This window comes from Haliotis asinina, chromosome 4, assembly GCF_037392515.1.
Source record: "Haliotis asinina isolate JCU_RB_2024 chromosome 4, JCU_Hal_asi_v2, whole genome shotgun sequence".
NCBI lineage: Eukaryota > Metazoa > Mollusca > Gastropoda > Lepetellida > Haliotidae > Haliotis > Haliotis asinina.
In genome coordinates, this window is record NC_090283.1 from 3,933,592 (window position 1) to 3,956,121 (window position 22,530).

The 22,530-nt window shown below is 40.0% G+C and overlaps 1 protein-coding gene across 1 annotated transcript; it reads right to left on the reverse strand.

Moving 5' to 3' along the window:
• Positions 1–3,397: 3,397 nt before the first annotated feature.
• On the reverse strand, positions 3,398–22,491 carry LOC137282172 (uncharacterized). Its single transcript, XM_067813900.1, has 12 exons — positions 22,440–22,491; positions 21,080–21,271; positions 19,335–19,691; positions 11,981–12,048; positions 11,324–11,456; positions 11,083–11,161; positions 9,872–10,040; positions 8,409–8,467; positions 7,258–7,298; positions 6,405–6,596; positions 3,711–3,813; positions 3,398–3,470 (listed from the first exon to the last, which is right to left on the reverse strand). The coding sequence occupies exons 1-12, from the start codon at positions 22,489–22,491 to the stop codon at positions 3,398–3,400; spliced, it is 1,518 nt and encodes a 505-aa protein (XP_067670001.1).
• Positions 22,492–22,530: the final 39 nt, after the last annotated feature.

Consider the following 22,530-nt stretch of genomic DNA (forward strand, 5'->3'; position numbering starts at 1 on the left):
TGAGATGACAGTACGTTTTGACAAGTTGTTTGGGAGGAGGTAGATTCGAGGATAACAATTGAATCGGAAGTGAACGGCATTCGTTGAGGAGACTCTGTTGTTGTCCATGTGTAAACTGTTTGACATCCAATATCTTTACATGAAATATGCCGACTAGCAGGGTACTGGGCAGACTGTGAAGTTGGTCGTGACACGGCTGCGGAATAGGAAATGTGTGAGGATTGTTCTTCATCTGGAACGATTTGTTTCGCATCTTGAAATGATATCAATATTGCGTTCATATTTTATTTTAATTATATATTTTTTACTCACGCTTCCATGTTGGGCATTTCTTTGAAGACGCCATGTGAAGGATCTTTCGTGCACATGTTACTGTCTGCACAACTACCATCACAACAATGGCAAGCAGATGGTTTAGTACATGTGCTGGATCCATGGCCAAAGAGTTGACACTTGTAGCGTCTCAGTGGATTAGGAATGTACATATCCACTTTGATACTACAATATCCTGCTTTAATTAAACTAGGAATTTTCGGAAGACCACACGTGAAAAGATATGTGTTGGTCATAATTTTTCACCATGCGGTTGTGTAGAAAAGCGTTTCACAGCTACAACATATTGGGTTTTCAGTTCTTCCTAAATGTCATCCTCTGTCATGTCAGCAAGGAGACGACCATTATCGCGCACTATCCCTTTGCAGCTGTTCAGGGACCGATGCGGGGAAACCACCACTGGAATATTTGCCAGGGTCTTGATGGAAAGAAGACTAACGGCTTGTCTGTGTCGTCTACATTTTATCAACAGACACCCACTACGCAACCTTTCGGCATCTTCAACATCACCAGCGATTCCTTGAATGGCCTTCTCAGCAGCAAAAGGATTTAGTTTCAATGGATTGCCATCTACTGAAGTGATAACCAAAAATCTGGGCCAATTTTCATTAGTCACAGGAGGCGTTCGCAGTTCATCAATATCATACAAATCATTAGATTCGTGTGAACGTTTCTTCATCGGGGGTTCCATGGTTGTAGTGAGTTTGATTCATTCCCCTAGGTCCCCACCCACCACGGAGTGTCAACAAGGACGGTGCCTTACGTCTGTGGATGTCCAACAGCCGACACCAGGGATACCAGGGTGAAGTAAAACCATTACAAAAATGGTTTACCAGATTGGCCCATGAGCCACCGCCTTCTGGCATGGGGCTCTAGGCAGTATAATATAACCAATAAGGTACACAGTAGATATCAAAATTGGCAAAACCCAATAACAAGTACAATGTGCAAAAAATTTCACCATGCACAGGGCTTCGCGTGACCAGCCGATTGATAGAACCGGGCCAGATCTACCACCCGTCTAGGTGAAGTCAGGGCCAAGGTGGTGTGTTTAGCAACAGGAACATGGTTTCAAGATCCTATTGCCCTCAACCACCAGGATCCCTTCCTCCACCGACACGGGACGCAACCCACGGCAAACAGGTTGCCCAATTCAGTCGCTCCTTGTGACCAGCAATGGGGTGCTATGGACCTAGTTGATCCGGGTCCACACGGGGGGTTTGAAGAGCTCTTAACGTTAGAGGAGGTGGCTCTTCACGGGTGCCGAAGATGGTGATGCCTTGTACCCGGAGCAACGTTCTAATCCTTTCGGCCAACGTGGTCTCCTCGTTCAGAACGCGATCGATGGTTTCGTGTATGCAACTGATCTGGGATCGAAGGTATTCTCGGAAGGAGGACGTGACTTCAATTTGTGTCTGTCTTCCCTCTTCCAAGCTTTTTAATCTTTCCTTGATGCGACGTCTCATGTCATCGCCTTCCACTTGTTCTATTTGTTCTAGTTTCCTTTCTTACAATCTAGTTTAGCTACGTTGTCTAGGAGCATTCCACAAATGGTTTGCGTGGCCTCAGTTAGACCTGGCAGTTCGCGATAGGTAAATTCTAAACCAGGCAAGCATTCATTCTGGTAGGTGGCTGACAGTCTGCAGCTGTCATTTGATGCGTCTTGAGTTTGTAGTGCCACCTCTCTCAAATAACTGCGACTGACTGCATTCACTAAGGCATCAAGATCAGCAATCGCTTCTCGTAAAACCTTCGGGCATAAACATTTTTGTCAATAGCTGGTGATATTTAATGTGTCTCGCATAAAATCAGCACCGTGGCAACTGTCCAGTGTGGACAAAGCAAGTGGTTTTCTTGTATGAAAATGCATGAAATTGGTATCCGGTGCATCTTTCACTCGCAGTATCAGTTTGTGATTGAGTTCGAACTTGGACTTACTGCGATAGAGAGGAGTTACATTTTATTTTTGCCCCAGGGCATCGTACTAATCATTGATGGTCGTTCTTATTAGATCTTCATCCATATTGCCAGATTACATATTTCTAATACAGAAAATGGCCGTGAAAATGGACAAAAACTCGATCCTAACTGATAATTGAGGGAATGGTCAAAGCCGTGCGTCAGTCGGTGATCACCGACAATCTGAGCACGATCAATGAGAACCAACCCAACCTTGGCGTGGAGAACATCTTCATTCCAAGGATGGCTTTCTTGTCAATTTGGAATTTGCCAGTGCTAAACGAGAAGACTAGGGGGACCCATGTGATACAAAGCCCAACTCGGTGCTGAAAGGATGAAAACCACAGGATCGACCCCGATGTAAATCTAGGTCGGCATCGCGTCGCATCCCATTCCCATTCCAGTGGAACATTGCTTGTACCTGCGGAAAGACCTCGAGAAAGATCCCTTCATCTGACACACTTTGAGCACCTTCAGCTGTGACTTGTTTTGATTGATATGGGATGCTTTTGGCTTCTCTGTCTATTACAGAAAAAAATATAACCCTAGTGTACAACATGACGTGGGAAAAACAGAAATTACAAAGGAACCTGTCCCAGAACAACTGACAGCAGAGGAGGAACCGATGAAGACTGTCATCTGAAAAAATGATACCCCTAAAAGTACCCCCGAGGTGCAAAGACTGGATGTCCAAACAGCAGGGAAAAAACAGAAACGCGAATGGAGGGCGTAGCAGCGGCATACATCGCTGTTGTGGCCGCATTGCTGTACAAATTCAAACCGGTAGCAACAACATTGGTAGCACCAGCAGCAGCTCAATTAGAAGTGCATTCTCACACCATGTTATAATTTGAGGATATACACCATGTCTAATCAAGACGGAAAAAAGTTGCGTCAACAACACATATCATGCGGCCATAAGCTATGCTTGATTGAACAAAATGATCACAAAACAATCTGCATGACATGGGCATGCTCGTGTTCGCTGTGGGACAGGCCACCAAAGAGATGCTCTTCAAACCATTCCGGAATATTTATTGAAATATTGAAAAAGATATAATACAAATAAGAGACAGCAACGATCTCGATAATGCTCGGCCGTGGATTAGTCAATACCTTGGCCTTTTTCATCAGCAGTTACCTCTTCTCCTAATTGTGATAGAACAAAGGCACCAAGACTGAAGTGGAACAGCAACATCATGATTTGGCTGTGGAACAACTGCAGGCTGTGCAAGCCGAGTATGTGAAAAAGCACATCATGGAAAGAATCGACTTCATCAACACCCAACGCCAGCGTGAAAATCACACACTTCGAATGTTCGAAGACGTTACTGACAACAGCCTACAATACTACCTGCTCATCAGCAAACCGCTCGCCCCTCTTCATGACGAACCCACCCTTGCTCAGTATTACACACCTTCCAAAGAACAGCAGCATCGGGAGGTGATCTTCATTGCCCTCGTTGACATAGCGGTCCGTGTTGTTGCTTATACATGGTAACAGGTAGAAGTAGAAACCTGCTGCAACAAATGCAGGACCGAGGGGTACTACAGTACCCATCTGAAAGGGTTTATTGCTATTGGTTTTGCAGTACTGGAGCGAAATGTAATTATGGTTCATATAAAGACCACGGAGTGGACGTCATCTGAAACCAACTTATTTACAAGAAGTAAAAAGACTAATCTATCAAATCAATCTGAATGTGATTATAACAATTCTGTTAGACATTTGATTTAGCATGTGAATAGAGCAATCATGATGATCATTGCGAACTCAAGCGATGGCAAAAAAAAAACATGGATTGGTGGGTTATTTTTTGCATGAGGAAATCCCAACTGCACACCTTGCTTGACATGAAGTACATCAAAACCCTTACTTAGTGAGACCTCAAACTTCAAGCCAAAGAATGGGGATTGAAGCATTATTCTCGCCTGAGGAAGACACCAAACTGGTCAACTTGAGATGACAGACCACGCGGAAAAGGTAAGTATCTGAGAGGCTGGAAAATGGTGGTCAATTCCAATATCGACTCCGATAAACTCACATCTTTGATCAATAGTAAACTTCACGTAGAGTTGGATGATTTGAAAAGTGTCAAATACCAACTGATGATAAAATGACACTTGACAAAACACAGAGAGACGGCAGCACCGTGTCCATCGTGCTTTATTTCCAAACAAGTACTCACGCAACAATCAATTGCATCCTCTATTGATGTGTCATTAAAAAAAGAATTATTGGTGAAATATACCCACAGGGGCTCGGGATGGGTGGTGGACACCATCGACACCGTGTATCTTGATATTGTGAATTACCAACAGCTCAAAGGTAGATCCTGGCTAACCATTCCCAGACATTTCTGGAATAAAAAGCCATTGTTAACCCTGAAAACAAAGGCAACGGTGTTGATCTTTACTGCGCGGTAATGGCGGCGATAGCTGCTGTGCATGAACCGACGGCGTTCCAGCTATCCGTTGATCGAGACATTCAGGTGTAGAGCACCTCACGCCCATCTCCTACTAGACGAGATTGAAAAAAAAATAAACCTTTTCGCAAATGTCAACATGTTCGGTGACGAAGGCAACAAAACCATCGTACACTGAATCAGCTCCAGGTGGGTATGCAGAATCAATTTATTTCTTACTGAAAAAGATGACAGGTATCATTACGTGGCAGCTAAAAGTTTAAGCCAGTTGTTGCACGATCAGCTGATGCACAAAGAAAAGAAACATCAGATTGGCCCTCGAGCCTCTGGGCATACGACTCTAGGCAAAAACGTGGAATTGTATACTTGAAATTCAGAGGGTCCAAAAATCGGCCAAGACCAAGCAATACACATGTTACGCTTTACGCAACAATACATGTAGTAATGCTAAGGGCTTGGTGGTACCAGCTGACTGTTTGAAACGGGCCCATTCAACCGGGTGTGTTGAGCAGCAGGACCTCCTAGTACCCTCAACCACCAGGATCCCGTCCTCCACCGACACAGGGACGCAACCCAGTGCAAGCAGGTTGGTGGACCAAATATTTGCCCAGGTCCACAACGGGGGTTTGGCGAGCTCTTAGTCTTATCCACCACTCACCACGAGGAGGCGGTTCGCTACGGGTGCCAGATTCATTTGGACGTAACGAACAAAATAGTTGAGGAAATTATTTATGAAAGAATTTCTGAAACTCCCCGTCAATAAACACGTGCCACTGATAATATCAAACCTGTTCTATGAACAGTAACGCAAAAAGGAAAATGTGCTTGGGATAGTATAAGGTGGCTAGTGAGTAGTTAAAATGTATAGTTACTATCATCTGTCTGTCAAAACAACTGTCGACAAAGGACAGTAAACTAACTAGATTATCACAGTTATAATGTGAGGTAAGTGTGTTTTTGACGACATGAACGTAGCCATTTGTTTGACCAATGTCCAATCATAACGTGACGCTGGGCAACGTCAAGCAGACATACAGCGACTCCGTAATAAAATAATACAAGTCAAATTTCAAATAAAATGTGTCATGCGAATTTCCACATAGAATCATCAGGCTATATTTCTAAAACACGGTCACAAAGCTCCTAACATGGAAACGTGTGATTAAAACGAGGCTTAGCTCAACTCAGGGAACACATGTTTCTATTCCCCTGTACTACAGACTCTGGTTAGAATCAATCGTAAGAGGCGATTAACGTGATCGGGTGGTCAGGGTCGCTGAATTGGTTGACATATGTCAACGTACTCCAGTTTCAGAGGTCTTGACCATTGTATTATTTCTTTCAAATTCAATCATTTACATACTGCATGCATACATACAGCTGGAATGTTACTGAACTAAACGTTTGCACACAAATGATCATTTGTGTTCATGGCGGGTACATTAATTCCATAGTAACTATATCTAAGTCTTAATTCATCTTGAACTACTATGAAATAATCACATTTTTTTGCATATTCAATTTGCATTATTTTTCCCTTTGTGTTGTCATAAGTACAGTTTGAAGCTGGCAATATTTTGCACAGAGGAGCTAGCGTACAAATGACGTCTTGTGACGCAGTGTACATTAATCGCAGAACAGATATGCTGAATCCTTTTTTCTTAATTCATCTCAGTAAACATTTACCTTCAGCGCATTCCCCAGTGCTAGCATCGCAGGCACCTATCAAACAGTTCGCACAGGAGAGGTTACAGAATTGTCCATACTGTCCACTGATACACCCACTGACACAAACCCCACTCTCTGGGTGACACGTGTTATTGTAACAGGTCTTAGAACAAGGCTGGCAGTCTTCTCCAAAGTAACCAAGTGAGCATCCTTCAACACAAGCACCTGTTTCATTACAACCCAAACAGTTGGAGTTACACTGAGAGAAGCAGTTTGGACCAGACCAACCACCCACACAACCGTTGATACACTCGCCACTGTATCGTTGACATTCAGAAATGTGCGAGCTGGAACTGTTACCTGTCAAACTGTTATTGCTTGCAGGGTAAACTAGACAGTTTTTGCTACATCTTTTGGAACACTTACTTCCATAAAATCCAGGTGCGCATGTTTGTATACAGTCAGCCGTTGAAGAATGTTCACATGAGTATTCACAGTTTACACCATGATAAGGACCATGACACACATCACACATGCCTGTTATCCTGTTACAATGTCGACATCTGAGCGAACATTTCTTGCAGTTGTATCCATAATATTGGTCATGGCATCCAGAAACACAAGATGATGTGAGACTGCAGAACATTCCATCACATTCTTGAGGACATTTTGAGCACCTGTTATCCGGAATTGTGCACGGGATGTTGCATCGAGGACCATAGAAACCAGGTACGCAACCTTCAGAGCATTTACCAATGCCACGCACTGTCTGACTACAGTTATTGTTTATGCATTGGTTGCTACAAGGCAGGTTGCATTTTAGGCCGAAATATCCAGGAAAGCACTTCGTACTGCAGTATGTTGTTGTAACTGAGCAGCTTGAGCATTGTTGGTCCTCCAAGCAATGTTCCGCTGTAACAACAATCACTATTTCATTTAATATCTGTCACTAACAGAGAATACACAACGGATACTAATCCATGCCCCGTGTAATACCATATTTATGAAACGAGTGTATGATTTGGTATCGAAACGGCATTGTTTAGTCGTTTGTTTATTGCTCACCCAACAATAGCAAAATAATATTGAGGAAAGTATTTCACTCCTAAGAATTCATCTTTCTGCGAGTCAATGGGGCAGAGATATTAGCATTGTGACGTCATAACTGTAAAACACTTCGTAAAATTATTAAACAGTCATATCTTCAACGGGTGAGTAATAAAGAAACAACATAAATTCAACATTTTTGGGTTTGGTACCAACATCTCGAAATCTTATGCACTTATTATGTATGATTTACAAGCATGAAATAAACTATAGTAAGTGAATCTTTAATCAAATTTGGAAAAAAAATAATTAGGAGATAAACATACTGCGTTGTAAAATCAGAGGTATATAACGAAATTATAATAGCTCTTAATTTGATTTAAAACCGAACGCGCAGCGCACGGTTTCAAATACTAAATTTAGAGCTAGCATAATTTCGTTATATACCTCTTATTTTCCAACACATTACGTTTATCTCCATTCTACCATAACCGTATTATTCAGATTTTAAACAAATACACAATGTGTTATTTACTGAAGTCATGTTAGAATGTTAATTACAGCAGAAGAGTACAGTAAATAGTGAACACTGGAAGAGTGCTGTACAGCTCCTGCGAGAGAACAATGGTATTGATTACTACTCTGTAAGCAAGAAATACAAATGTTAATGAGCAGACATATGAATCAGAATATCTGGTAATAGTTCCCCAGTATCCGAACAAAGAATATACATATTCTGACTGTAATGTGGAAGAAACTATGACGTCGGTTTAAAATTTGATGCGCTGAAAAACCTACCCCTACCCGCAGACGCTTGAGAACAGTTCCCCACTCACGGAAGCCAACATTCTTTCACATTAAGGGTGACCGGGACAAGGCTTCTGTAACTTCACATGTTGCTTCAACAATGAATGCTGGTCAGAGGAAACACACTGATGTGATATTATTTTTTATAAAACCAATTACAAAAATTACCTTGCGTCGACAACAACGTAAGTACTACGCTGAGTATGACATGAATGTCCATCGCTGTCCTGAAAACAGGAATTATACTATGTCTAACCTCATTGTGAATTGAAATAACAATTAATTACGAATGACATAAATATACGGTTGATTCGTGATGCTCAAGTGTAAAACTTACCTTTCAAGGAAGATACGCCTTTACCGTCTGATCAGCTGCGAGATGGACTGACTAAAGAAACAAATTTCTGATGTAGTTACCGGCATTAAGATGTCAATCGGCGAGGTTTCAACTTCCTTTGGGCATGATCAAGACATACAGTCTCTGTGTGAAACATGAATGTTACATGCAAAGTTGGGTTAATGATGATGTCATCACGGACATGTTTTCTCAATGATACTTAAAACAATTTCCACATTCTGTATTCCACTGTAACATCGTTTGATGTCTTATCAATGCGGAAACGTAATTTCATTGAAAACGTTTTGAAATATATCTATGTACTCAAATTATGTTATAGTTATGAGTAGCCTGGTCGGCTGTATACCAGGTTTCAGATTCCTTTCGTTCAGTGGGCACGCCAAAAGCCTCTGCCAAAGCGGAAAGGTCAAAAGGGCTGCAAATTGTGTCCTCTTCTTAATAGATATTCTTTCCATGCTAGAAAAGTGAGTGAGTGAGGTTAATTTTACGTCGCACTCAGCAATATTCCAGCTGTATGGTATGGCTGCAATATTGCCGATGTGACGTTAAATATTAACTCACTCACTCACTCCAGCTGTATGGCGGTGGTCTGTAACTAATCGAGTCTGGACCAGACAATCCAGTGATCAACATCATCGATCTGCGCAATTTGGAACCGATGACACGTGTCAACCAAGTCAGCGAGCTTGACCACCCTATCCCGTTAGTCGCCTCTTACGCGTACGACAACCATAGTCGCCTTTTATGGCAAGTATGGTTTGCTGAAGGCCTGTTCTACCCCGGACCTTCACGGGTCCAATATTAGAAAGAAAATAATGACAAAAAACAGATTAAGTAATGGTTATGTATTTCAGTTCAGTATCAAAACACTTGCCATTTAAAACTGTGATAAACAAAATGTCTTTAAAAGTGGTCCCACAACACACCAGTGAGAAACTAAAATATTACACAAAAAACACATATACACAATACATTCACTAGTTGTCTTTTGAGTGTCATGTAAGTTGTTACTAATCCCTTGGATATGTTATTTATACATCAATACAATGTATATTTTGTGCCTACTAATCCTGCTTTCAATATTAGCACGGAAATAGTGACAAATGTTAGCTGTATGTAATGGTTATATATTTCATTGCACACAAAGTCATCGTTTCAAGAGATCTCACTCAACTTTCACACTGGCCCTTTCAGCCTCGACCACAAGCACAACAGTTCCATTGGGCAAATGCCTCCATTCTTAAAGACCCTTTAGGCAGCAAACACCACCTACTGGGTCCTGCTGGCTGTTCTTCCTGTACCAGTATCCAATTTCAGTTTCCAATGATGCAAAAGTCCTGCTTGGATATTCACCTGCCTCGCCTCCTTGTGTAGAGCAGCGATGGGTTTGCACAGGCCAAGAGTCCCCTCCCCATTCCTGCTGTTCTTCCTTCTGTTCCAACCTGAATACAGAATTACATATAAATGCTTATTAGATTGCTATGCTATGCTATGCTATGCTATGCGATGTCAAGTTACTTTCAACATGGTTGTTGGCTTTTATTGTCTGTTTGAAGACAGACTAGCTGCTGACAGGGAATGTTCAGCTGGCCATCCATCTGTCTGTCAGCCTTTGCCTCCAGTGTCAAGAAGACTGGTCTGATATGACTGGGTGAGAGGTAAGCCAGGGACATGACTTTCTATATGAATTTATGTACGCCCTGGTTGGTCCTGTATGATTTCTGCAATTGAATAGGTATATTATAAGAACGCAAGTTTCATGTGAGAACTTTTGTAACAGTTTCGTTATCATAATTTATTCTATATAATAATAAAATTGACTAAAAGTTTACCATAGGAAATACAATCAACATGTGTCATATTTGGGATTTCACTTTCTTAGTAAAGTACAAATTATAGTACTTTTATGGCTGAGTCCCATCCGGGATTCCATTTTGTGGAAGTCGCGGTGGCTGACTTCGTGTGCTGGCGATTGGGTGCCTGACTCGGAGGGTGCAGGTTCGAATCCCAGATGGGACTCAGCCAAAAAAGTACTAGAATTTGTACTTTACTAAGAAAGTGAAATCCCAAATATGACATATGTTGCATTTGACCACTTTCTAAATGGCATCGTGTAACCATAGAAATGCAGTCATGTCCCAACTCTTGCCATTTCCTCCAAATGGCTTGAGGGAAGTGGAAAACACATCCACGTAGTCTCACGCCTGGTAGGACGACACCTAGAGCAAGCCCGGGGCAAACTCAAAATACATGGTGATGACCTTCACTCGAGGAGGGTTGGGCAGGCACTCCAGCAGCTGTCAAAACACCTTGATGAAGCCCAGCTTCCTTCTACGCGATATCACAGCAAAGGAGAGAGGCACCACCTTCATTTGGTTCTCAACTTTCAGAAAAGCATGCACAGACATCAGTTGATAAAATGGATCCTTGACAATCTTGAATATACCATCTATAAACCATTGCTAGGCATATTGGGAGAGTTACCTCTCTGTAGCAAACAGAAGGTGGCGCTTCTCCTTCACGTTGATGTCACCGTATAGAAAATTCTCAGGCAGGAAATCATCTAGAAGTTGGAGGAACATACCCGATGAAAACCTATTCTCTACATAGTTGATACCTCCATCCTATTTTACAACTATTAATCCTCTTACTTTTACATACTTTATGAACTTAATACCTCAGAATACAAGTTTTCTTGGTCTTTAGACCAAATCATTCCCCCTACAGTAGTTGGCAATCCTTGCCAGAGTGTCTGGATCCATGGCGCCTCCTGGAAGAGGGTTGTCACCCACAAACTCATATGTAATTCTCTCAGCAATCGCTCGACCATACTCCTGTAGGTTACACAGAGCTGTCTCCTGCACATGGAATTCACATTAGCTGAAGCAATACTGATCTGTTCCTGTTTATCATCTTATTACATAAGCATTCTTTTAATCCCATTTCCAGTTAATTGAGTAGTAGCTGTTAGTCACTGCAATGACTATGCATTTATGCCTCTCACATGCAGGTTTTAACAAAACATCTTAACGAGTTAACGACTTATCTTCATTTTCACTCGGGCCTGCTGAAGTGGGTGTCTATGGGAACCTTTCACAAGGGTGTTTGTGTTCTGAAGCACTGTTGCAGTTCACGTGGTTCGCTGACTACAACGCCAGTAAACCTTCTGACCTTCGCTGACGACAACGCCAGTAAATCTTCTGACCTCGTTCTTGCTGACAAGCAAAGGGAAACACATGAAATCCAAACCAAACAATGTTGCATTAACAGTTGATTTAACATTTTAACACTGAAGTTATTTATACTGTTTTACTGTTCATCCACTTAAAATAATTCATATGAATATAAGATTTATTACTTTGATACATGTTAATGTACCAACCTTTTGAAGCTTGGTACATCCTCCCGAAACAAGGAGAGGCTTCTCCGTCTGTGTGCCACTATCCAGTACTGTATAGTCAACATTACACAATTTCTTTAGCTGAATGTCCCATAGACTTCTCAGCTAGGTCTGTGATATCAGCACAAGGGACTTGATTGGATCCTGCAGAAGTCTCCAGACGTGATGAAGGTGCGATAAGAGAATGTCAAACCAGCCATTCTCGTTTACTTGTGAGTATTTGTTGAAGGACAAGGATCCTCCATTCTGCATCCCTTGTGATGCGAGGATCACAGTCAAACACTATTTGCTTTACTATGTAGAATTTTCCTTCACAAGGGAAACTTATTACCAACATTCAAACTTACAAGATCTTTTTAGCAACTGAATTTTCATTTATGTTTACTAAAAAGAAATAGGATTGTACAATAGATTTGGAACGGACGTATTTTCACTAAAGTTGATGTAATTGATAACTAATATTATGATTGTGGCAGCGTTGTTTAATGGGATGATGTATTGATGTATCTCCAGTGTCAGAGATAAATGACCAACTTCTATACTGACAGATGCAGCTGCATTTTCAGTGGATTGGCATATGTGTCTGCTAAAACGAAAACGATCCTCACTGTACACAAGCTGGAAATATTGGTGTCTTCAAACTCCAGTGTTACCTATCCTGTGGGTTCATCGTGTGCAACTATCACGCTTGATGGCATGCTCTCTCACGGGTTCCAAATACTTCACACATTTTACTGCCATAGTAGAGGGAAGTGATATGTAAAACAAGTCTGTCTATGACCTTATACTGTCACACATTGACAAGGAATAAACTCAGTGTCAGTTGTAAGGTTTATTAACAAAGGCAATACTCTAAAATATTCTAACATTGAATATTTTGTTCACTGAAGAGAAAAAAAACAACAAGTCAGTGACACCTTACATGGTAGTCAAAACACACATATAACATGAAAGGGGCACATTGTGTATGTGTTTTTGTGTAATATATATTTCGTAGTCTCTTCCTGTGTGTTGTGGTACCATATTGAAAGACATTATGTTTGTCATAGTCATAAATGGCAAGTATATTTTGATACTGAAATGAAATAAACATTACCTCATTTATTGTTTGTGATTATGTTCTTTCTAATATCGAAAATAATATCTATTGAGAGCAGGACTAGTATTGTTACGAGTGTGTATTTTCTGTATACTTTGTTGTTAATTAAGTAATAATTATTATTGGGTCACAATGTTTAGTGTTTTGAATAATAATTATGATGGGTCACATTTCGTATAATAGATGATCCGCATTTTTAGGATTCAGGTTGTCCGGATTCTAGTTTTCTATGTGTTCACTTCTGGGAGACTGCTTCGAGACCATTGTACGGTGTTAGCGATGTTCATAAGTGCTGGAACTTTCGAGAAATGACTGCTAGTATATATATAGGCGAGTTGTCGTGTGTTTGTTGACACTCAATCATACATTCAAACTGCCAACGCTTGATCATCAAAATCCTTCAACGCCTGAATCTACATTATCTGCTGTCAGACGGATCGCTGTGTTCACATTCTGCATAGATGATTCTATATACTATAGACTATATATTTTGTGACCCATTCCCTTAGATTTTGTCATTATATCTTGTGATCCATTGCCTTAGATTTTATCTCATCTGTATTGAATTTGTAATCAGGATTGTGAAATTAACTTGTGACTTTGTAAACCTTGCTCTCATTGCTAATAATAACATTTGAACTTTATAGACTTGTCTTTGTTATATTTTGCTGGTTCACGGGGGATTTCTTACACCTTTGGCACACCAAATTCCTAACAGTAATTCGTAATAGTATGCACAAAATATACATTGAGTAGATGAAAAATGTTTTATGATAATGATTTTGAAAGAAGATGTTATCATTTCATTTATATGTGGGCCTTTTGACTGGGAGGATGAGGCCCTTTTGACTTTTCTGTTTTGCGGCCCTTTTGACCCGTTCAGGTTCGAATGAGTTTGCGCCCTGATTATATGTCAACTTTTATCTTCACCATACTTGTAATGTGTTTTCATGAAGTAGAAATCCTGCGTGAATACGCATTTTCCTGCCACTGTCGTCTATTACTCAACTACCAATTAACATTTGGAAATATCTTTCATTGTTTATTGGTGTTTTACTTCTGTCCCAGCCAGCTGTTATCCAAATTCTGGGTGTTGAGCCGGAACAATTTGTAGTTATTCCCACTTAAATTGCCTCAAACAACATAACCGATGTATGTCATCAGTCTTACATTAATTGTTTCAATAAAGAAGCTGTGACAGGTGTCATATCAAACGCTGCCATATATATGTTAGGCTAGGCTAGTGATACAGCGAGGTTGATGTTTCGGGATCGACCCTATCTGGGACCATCAAAAAACTGTTCAGTACTGTTCCTATGTGTCCTAGTCTAACCACCTGGCAACATGTACCTTGTAAGGATGAGGAAGCTATACAGCTAGTGACTGAAAGTAGAGTGGCTGCAACACTATATAAACTGCTAAACGTCATCAGTAATAACACCCAAGTAAAATTCGGGGGTGAAACATGGGTACCCACTGTGCACCCCGCCATGGGAATATGTTTCTTTATGAATATGAATCAGAATTTCTGCTTGGGTTGGCAAAATCAAAACAGCGTAAAAGAAGCTTAACGTGAGGTTAAGGTATATCTATTATGTAATATCGTCCAATAACCATCAAATAGCCAGATCCCTTCCACTGATTTACCAACCTGAAAGTTAGAACGCCTCAATGTTTTTATGTGCATGAAGATTGAGAGGGACATACGTCTTTCCTCAAGGCTCTATGACAAAAGGGATAATTTTAACGTTCCAGTAGTGAAATTCCCTTGTGTGTGGAGCATTATTGCAATAGCTGCAGCATTTGAGGTCGAACACCGTTTTTTTACCAAGACCCATGGTGATCCATTCATATGCACATGTTCTGTCGGTGACAGTCACTGGATTGTCTGGTCCAGACTCGATTGTTTATTAACAACTGTGTACAATTGTAATACTCTATAACCACAAATCGACTCAGCCTCTAGCAGAGATACTGATGGACGTATCTGATGGAAGTGAAAAGGTTTTGTTGCTTCAATTTACAATCTTTACAATCTTGAATTGGTTCATCCTCTGTAAACGAAAAAGGCTTAACCATGACTATGTTTGGGAAATCATCACACTTCTTACCTGCATTTCGAGGAATATACTTTTTGGCTATAGAGAAGCAAATAGATCCACTAATTAATCACAGGCATGGGCTGTGGTTACATATCTGCTCAAATGGCAATAGTGGCTGCTCGCAATGTCAGTATAAAACCGTTTGTTATGGTTGTTATGCTTTATATTTGGTTATGACAATCTTTTAGATAAAATGTTGTAAACGTCTTTCATAACAGTTTACATTTGTTCAGTGAAAGTGATGTTGAACAGCTTTCTTTACACTTTCAGAAGGCAACTAGCACTTTACACTGGCTCCATGAGTAATGAGTGATGTACTTACAAAGGCTATTGAGGGGTATAGTTCGGGAGTTAAATCAGCATAATGACAGGAGTTTTGATTGCCAAGGCTGCAGTGTTGAAGGTTTATAAATTGGTTGTCGATACTAACACATTTAGGCCTGCTATGAAAACGGTATGGGTCTAAACCTGCTGTAATTGCTAGAGAGGTGTACCTCAAAAGTTGACTTTGCTTGGAACGGAATCCTGCGGTTGTTGAAACAACATCGAGTTGTACACGAAATGGTACTTAGGATGTCTTCGGATTATTGTCCACATAGCTGTATTATCATTTGTGAGTATTCTCTATATCCCAACAACCAACTGCCTCTTGGTTGAGAAATTCTGACCCTTTGATACTTATTACCGTTTCCAGGGTTTGATGGTCTTGTGATACTGAAATTGAATGGTATTTTGCCAGTTTCTAAGGAGTCATCATCAGAAGGACAATGATGTCTTGATGGTGAACCTCTGCATTTCGTTAATGTGGTCGCAGGTGTGCCGTCTCAGCTGGTTATGGCAGGGGGTGATAAATCTGTTGGCAAGATTTGGAGCGTCCTGGCATTCCAGGCACTTTTCCTCTCTCTGTTGTAACTCACTTTGAGGATGAACAGTTTTCTTCCGTGTCTCGCAGGCATAAAACACGACTACTGGGCTGGTGTCCAATGTTTTGCCATTTTCATATACAAACACGAGCGTGCCATAAATCTGTAATTAGGAAATTCTGTACAGGGCTGCCACTGCCAGCATGGTGTGTCATTATTAATTAGTATGATAAAGTAAAACTATTCTGACATTTACATATTTACTAAAATGGTAACAATTATGAATTTGTTAGTAAACCATTATTAAATAAAGTTATTCGAATACATGATTACATCTGACATCTGACTTTATTTTAATATACGTGATTACGTTTGACATCTGATTTGAAATGATTCTTTATTTTAACAAACAAGCTTGCATTTCTGTAATTAGGAAAATACGAACAGGGTGGTGTGTTCCAAGCACATGGCATGTGCAGGTTTCATTTCATTTTATATATGAGTGCAGGAGCAGCATTAGTTCAGGATATACCTGCTAGCAACGAGTTCCTCTGTATGGCAAGCTGTTTGGAACAAACATTGTTAAATATGCCAGGGATGCTGTGCTACACAATGGATGAACTGAACCTGTGACACGAGTACGATTCCAGTTACGGCTCAGGTGGCATTGTTTATTTACCATTTGCATTACTTGTTTAATGTGCAAGGTTCGTTTTCCACTCTTGCTACCATACTCTGATTATAAACGTTATATCAGAGAGTAAAATAAACATTTAATGCAAGGTGAAACGTTTAAGTAGGTATAAACAAACTTCATGAAATTAAACAGACCTTAGGATATACCTGCTGAGAATGTTAATCCAGACGTGATGAAGGTGTGATAAGAGAATATCAAACCGGTCATTCTCGTTTACTTGTGAGTATTTTTTGAAGGAGAGGATCCTCCATTCTGTATCCCTTGTGATACGAGGATCACAGTCAAACACTACTTGCTTTACTGTGTAGAATTTTCATTCACAAGGGAAACTTATTACCAAGATTCAAACTTACAAGATCTTTTTAGCAACTGAATTTTCATTTATGTTTACTAAAAAGAAATAGATTTGTACAATAGATTTGGAATGGACGTATTTTCACTAAAGTTGATGTAATTGATAACTAATATTATGATTGTGGCAGCGTTGTTTAATGGGGATGATATATTGTAAAAAGATGTCCTCTGGCGATAGCATGTTAGTCTAAATGGTATTGCAGTTCTTTGAAGATAATCAGTATTTTATGCTCACAAATTTTGACATGTTTTAATTTATTGTTTGCTTTTCTTACAACTGCCTTCGATGAAAGTAAATCCTGCTGAGGCCATTCAGGAAGTCAAAGTACTGTAAGTCCCGATGGATCCCAGCATGGAGCTCTGACGGTCTATAGCTCGTTTTTAATGGTATTACATGTAACTGTATTGTTTGTGTTAAGTCAGGTTTCTCTTATCATTTGTAATGTGTAGTTTGTAAGCTGAAATTGTGATACCTAGTTAATGGTTTCTTATAGTTAAATCAAATGTTCCTCGTCACTATATAGCCGAAAACCTGCCGATGTGTTGTGAACTTTTAACTCACGCACTCACGATTCGTGGACATCTCCACTGCTAATGAGTACAGTGGTTTTTGAGTATGCTTGCTCATTTTCGTCGAGCCTTTTAAACCTTGACATTAGATTTCAAAGAATCTCAGCACAACCTTAAAGTACGGAATGTGGAAAATTTCCCAAGGAAAAATCAATCTCTTGGTGATACAGTTTTATGCTTTCAGTCAATTCAAAGAACTGACCGACAGTCACCATCCATTGTCCCGTCGGTGAGTGTGTTGACAATGACGTAAATAGTTCCATGGAGTGGAAAAAGATTATCAGAAGACGACTCGTTCCTTCTTCGTATGACTATATGAAGCCATGTTAACTGTAATTTAGTTGACAGATATATATGCACAAAGACATGTACAATTTCAACTGATTGCTCTTGTACGTTACAGCATACATTTCCAGTAATCAGTTAAATCGAACGTATAGAACAAAGTTAAGCCTTTTTAGAATTGTTCAGTCAGTGTTTATTGAGTAAGCAGCATTCTGCTAATACTCAGCAGCAATCACATGTAGCATGCATTTTAACACGTTGACTTCAGTGGTCACCTCTTATGAAATTGGTTCTCGTGGTACAAATTATGTACAAATTAATAGGAAGTTACAATATTATCATAGGAACATGTTGATAAAACAATAGAATATTTCAGGTATATACAGACAAAAAGACACGTCTTGTGGTTATCGTATTATAAAAACTAATTCTATTGAAATGGTGTTAGTCCCTTGGTGAAGTCTCCAGGAAGTGATGATTTTTATATTTATCAAACATTTTCACACGCTCTTGTTTGATGGTGGCTAATATATGATACAACTTCGAAATGGTTATTCCGTGGTGAGCTAGCTGCATTTGATCTTACCCGTGAAGTCAGCCTTAAGACATTGGCTTTGATCAAATTTGGATTTAAGTTTGAGTTTCTTTGTTCGGCAGATTATTCATTTTACAAATCCCATCTGAAATACTGAATCGAACAGAGCAAATGTAGGAAATATGTTTTTGAGCTACAGAAACATTTTTTGACAAATTTGCAGACGAATCTATAAAAAACATATTTTAAAGTAAGCTTCAACGCTTAAGCTATAATCTCCAGACCTCAAAGTTAGGGAAAGCGCTTGACTATAATCACGAATGTCAAAAATTAAATAAACTTGAAACACCGACATCTAGAATGACATCACTGACGTAAACAAAGACGATATACACATAAAGAAAGTTATTTCAGACGGCACTGTGGAACCAACACACCAAGGTAAATGTTACACAGATAGTAAAGGGGGTCCATCACTCACGCTTACCATATTAGTGATCACCTTGGTTTATTTCAATGATTTCACGAAGAAGGAAGCAATATGATGTACTTTCAGTTTTGTGTTGTATTCTACTGTCAAACACTAGGTTTTCTCTTCAGTTGGTGAAATATATCTGACAATGGTTTCTGGATCATTGATAAAAATGTCCCCCATTGAGGGAGTGTATGACTGGGAAGGACTAGCTGAGCTGTTTGATATATCATCGCGGTGGTCTTCAGTGTTAAGGGAACCAGGAATGCTGTTCGTCAAAAGAAGAAGTGTGGGATCACAACTGACATTTGTGTCAAGTGGCCGAGAAGAATCTGCCAAAATAGACCTTCGTTGCTGACCATGCGGCTGAGACACTTCTGTCGGTCTTTGGTGCTGCTCATGCTGTTGGAATACTTCGTCATAATTTTCTGCCTCTGCCCGTCCTTGTTGCTGATCTTGTGGGTTAGATACTTCATCGTAATCTTCTGCCTCTGCCCGTCCTTGTTGCTGATCTTGTGGGTTAGATACTTCATCGTAATCTTCTGCCTCTGCCCGTCCTTGTTGCTGATCTTGTGGGTTAGATACTTCATCGTAATCTTCTGCCTCTGCCCGTCCTTGTTGCTGATCTTGTGGGTTAGATACTTCATCATAATCGTTTATTTCCCAGTATCGATGTACTGCATAGTAGCCTGAGCTTTCCGCTGGCCGTGATGTCTCTGTATGTGTCAACTCATCTCCTTGATTTTCCCTGGAAATGTATACAAGAGTTATAACATCCCGCTTCTTTCCATTTCCGTGTGGTACCTGTGTTACAATGATTTTGTTGATGTGTAAAACTACGTTAATATTTTGCTTTCATTTGCTGCAAAATGCTCAGTTAGTCCACAACGGTTAACCTGAATCAGACTGATGGAACATTTCAACATATTTGAAAGTAATTCGTTTGAAATTGATCATATTGATAGACTTGATGGGCAGACAGAGTTATCTCAGCAGTCGCCATGAAAGGTTACCTCTATTTGTACTAGTTGTACAAAATCATGATGTTAATCTTAAAGAAACTTCCAAGCATTAGTCACCTGCGAAAAGGTATTGAGTATACTTTACACCTTTTTTCCAAAATAGAGATTAAAAACACCAGCCTTTCTGTTGAAGATCTTTTGCGGCAATGGCGGACAAGGAAAACACAAACTATCCCAACAATGAGAAGTATACACGATGTGGAGAGGCCTGCTGATACAACAGTCATGGTGCTCCAAGTTGGCTCTACAACGTATGGAATATAGCATATCTGTAATTGTTGGTAGTGCAGTCGAAATCATTATAACACTTCCTACTGCCGAATCAGATATGACACTGATTATTACGTATCCATGGTACAACAACGCCCCAATATCACTCAGTCAAAATTACTGATAGAATGATTTGTACAAAAACGTCAGCGTGTGGTCACGCTACACATTTTTTTCAAAGATATTGCCCATACAACTGCTGTCTTTCATGGCTTTTTTGAAACACAGATTACGGGTAGGATGGTATCACTACAACAATTCTTGTCTGACTATAATTATGGGAAAGGTTAATTATGGTCGAGATATTGCAGTCTACTACTATGAAATAATCACATTATTTCGCATTATTTTTCCCGTTGTGTTGTCATACGTACAGTTTGAAGCTGGCAATATTTTGCACAGAAGAGCCAGCGTACAAATGACGTCTTGTGACGCAGTGTACATTAATCGCAGAGTAGATATGTGTGCTTAAAACGAGGTTTAGCTCAACTCAGGGAACATATGTTTCTATTCTCATGTACTACAGACACTTGAATTAATCATGAGAGGCGATTAACGTGATCGGGTGGTCAAGGTCGCTGAATCGGTTGACATAATTATGTCAACGTGCCCCAGTTTCATAGATCGATGCTCAAAGTCTTGATTATTGTATTACTTCTTCCACACTCAACTATTTACGAACTGCATGCATACATATAGCTGGAACTATGGCTGAACTAAACGTTTGCACACAAATGACGTCTTATGGCGTCGCGTACATTAATTCCATAATAGATATGGCTAACTCTTAATTCATCTCAGTACACATATACCTTCAACGCATTCCCCAGTGCTAGCATCGCAGGCACCTCTCAGACAGTTCTCACAGGAGAGGTTACAGAATTGTCCATAATGTCCACTGATGCACCCGCTGACACAAAACCCGTTCTCTGAGTGACATGTGTTATTGTAACAGGTCTTAGAACAAGGCTGGCAGTCTTCTCCAAAGTAACCAAGTGAGCATCCTTCAACACAAGCACCTGTTTCATTACAACCCAAACAGTTGGAGTTACACTGAGAGAAGCAGTTTGGACCAGACCAACCACCCACACAACCGTTGATACACTCGCCACTGTATCGTTGACATTCAGAAATGTGCGAGCTGGAACTGTTACCTGTCAAACTGTTATTGCTTGCAGGGTAAACTAGACAGTTTTTGCTACATCTTTTGGAACACTTACTTCCATAAAATCCAGGTGCGCATGTTTGTATACAGTCAGCCGTTGAAGAATGTTCACATGAGTATTCACAGTTTACACCATGATAAGGACCATGACACACATCACACATGCCTGTTATCCTGTTACAATGTCGACATCTGAGCGAACAATTCTTGCAGTTGTATCCATAATATTGGTCATGGCATCCAGAAACACAAGATGATGTGAGACTGCAGAACATTCCATCACATTCTTGAGGACATTTTGAGCACCTGTTATCCGGAACTGTGCACGGGATGTTGCATCGAGGACCATAGAAACCAGGTACACAACCTTCAGAGCATTTAGCAATGCCACGCACTGTCTGACTACAGTTATTGTTTATGCATTGGTTGCTACAAGGCAGGTTACATTTTAGGCCGAAATATCCAGGAAAGCACTTTGTACTGCAGTATGTTGTTGTAACTGAGCAGCTTGAGCATTGTTGGTCCTCTAAGCAATGTTCCGCTGAAAAACAAATACCATTTTTATTTGGTTTTTCTTTTTTTAAGTAAACCTTTAACCACCTTCCTATCGAAAGTTATTGTATATAATTTACAAACATAACAGTACTTAAAGCAATTGAACGTTAAAATTCCACGATCACAATGGTAAAATTAAGTTTAATGTCAACAATTACTACCGAGTAAAGTGGACAGGCAAAGAGGGCAGTAAAGTTCAAGCGGAAGGATAATAACATTGATGACTCCTCAGTAAATAAGCATTACACAAATGATTAGTGGTAGAAACATGCCTGTGTACAGTTGCCCCACCTACGAAGTTAACTTTCTTACACAAATATAAACGGGAACTGGAACAAGCGTTACATAATTTCACAAGTCAATAGCATATATCTTTACTACAACAATGAATGTTGTTTAGTTTATGATAGTACTTTATGATATCGATGTTTATATTGCAAAGACAAACTTACCTTGCGTCGATAACAACGTAAGTACAACGCCAAGTATGACGTGAATGTTCATCGCTGTCCTGAAATGAATATAAAACATCTGGGATTAAAT

Excerpts from the sequence above, each read along its gene's own strand:
- LOC137282172 (XM_067813900.1), bottom strand. The coding sequence starts at position 22,491 with ATGAACATTCACGTCATACTTGGCGTTGTACTTACGTTGTTATCGACG. Across the intron at positions 11,457-11,980 it reads GATGTACCAAGCTTCAAAAG|GAGACAGCTCTGTGTAACCT; the intron begins GTTGGTACATTA and ends TTCCATGTGCAG. Across the intron at positions 6,597-7,257 it reads AACAATGCTCAAGCTGCTCA|GATGCTCACTTGGTTACTTT; the intron begins GTTACAACAACA and ends CTTGTGTTGAAG.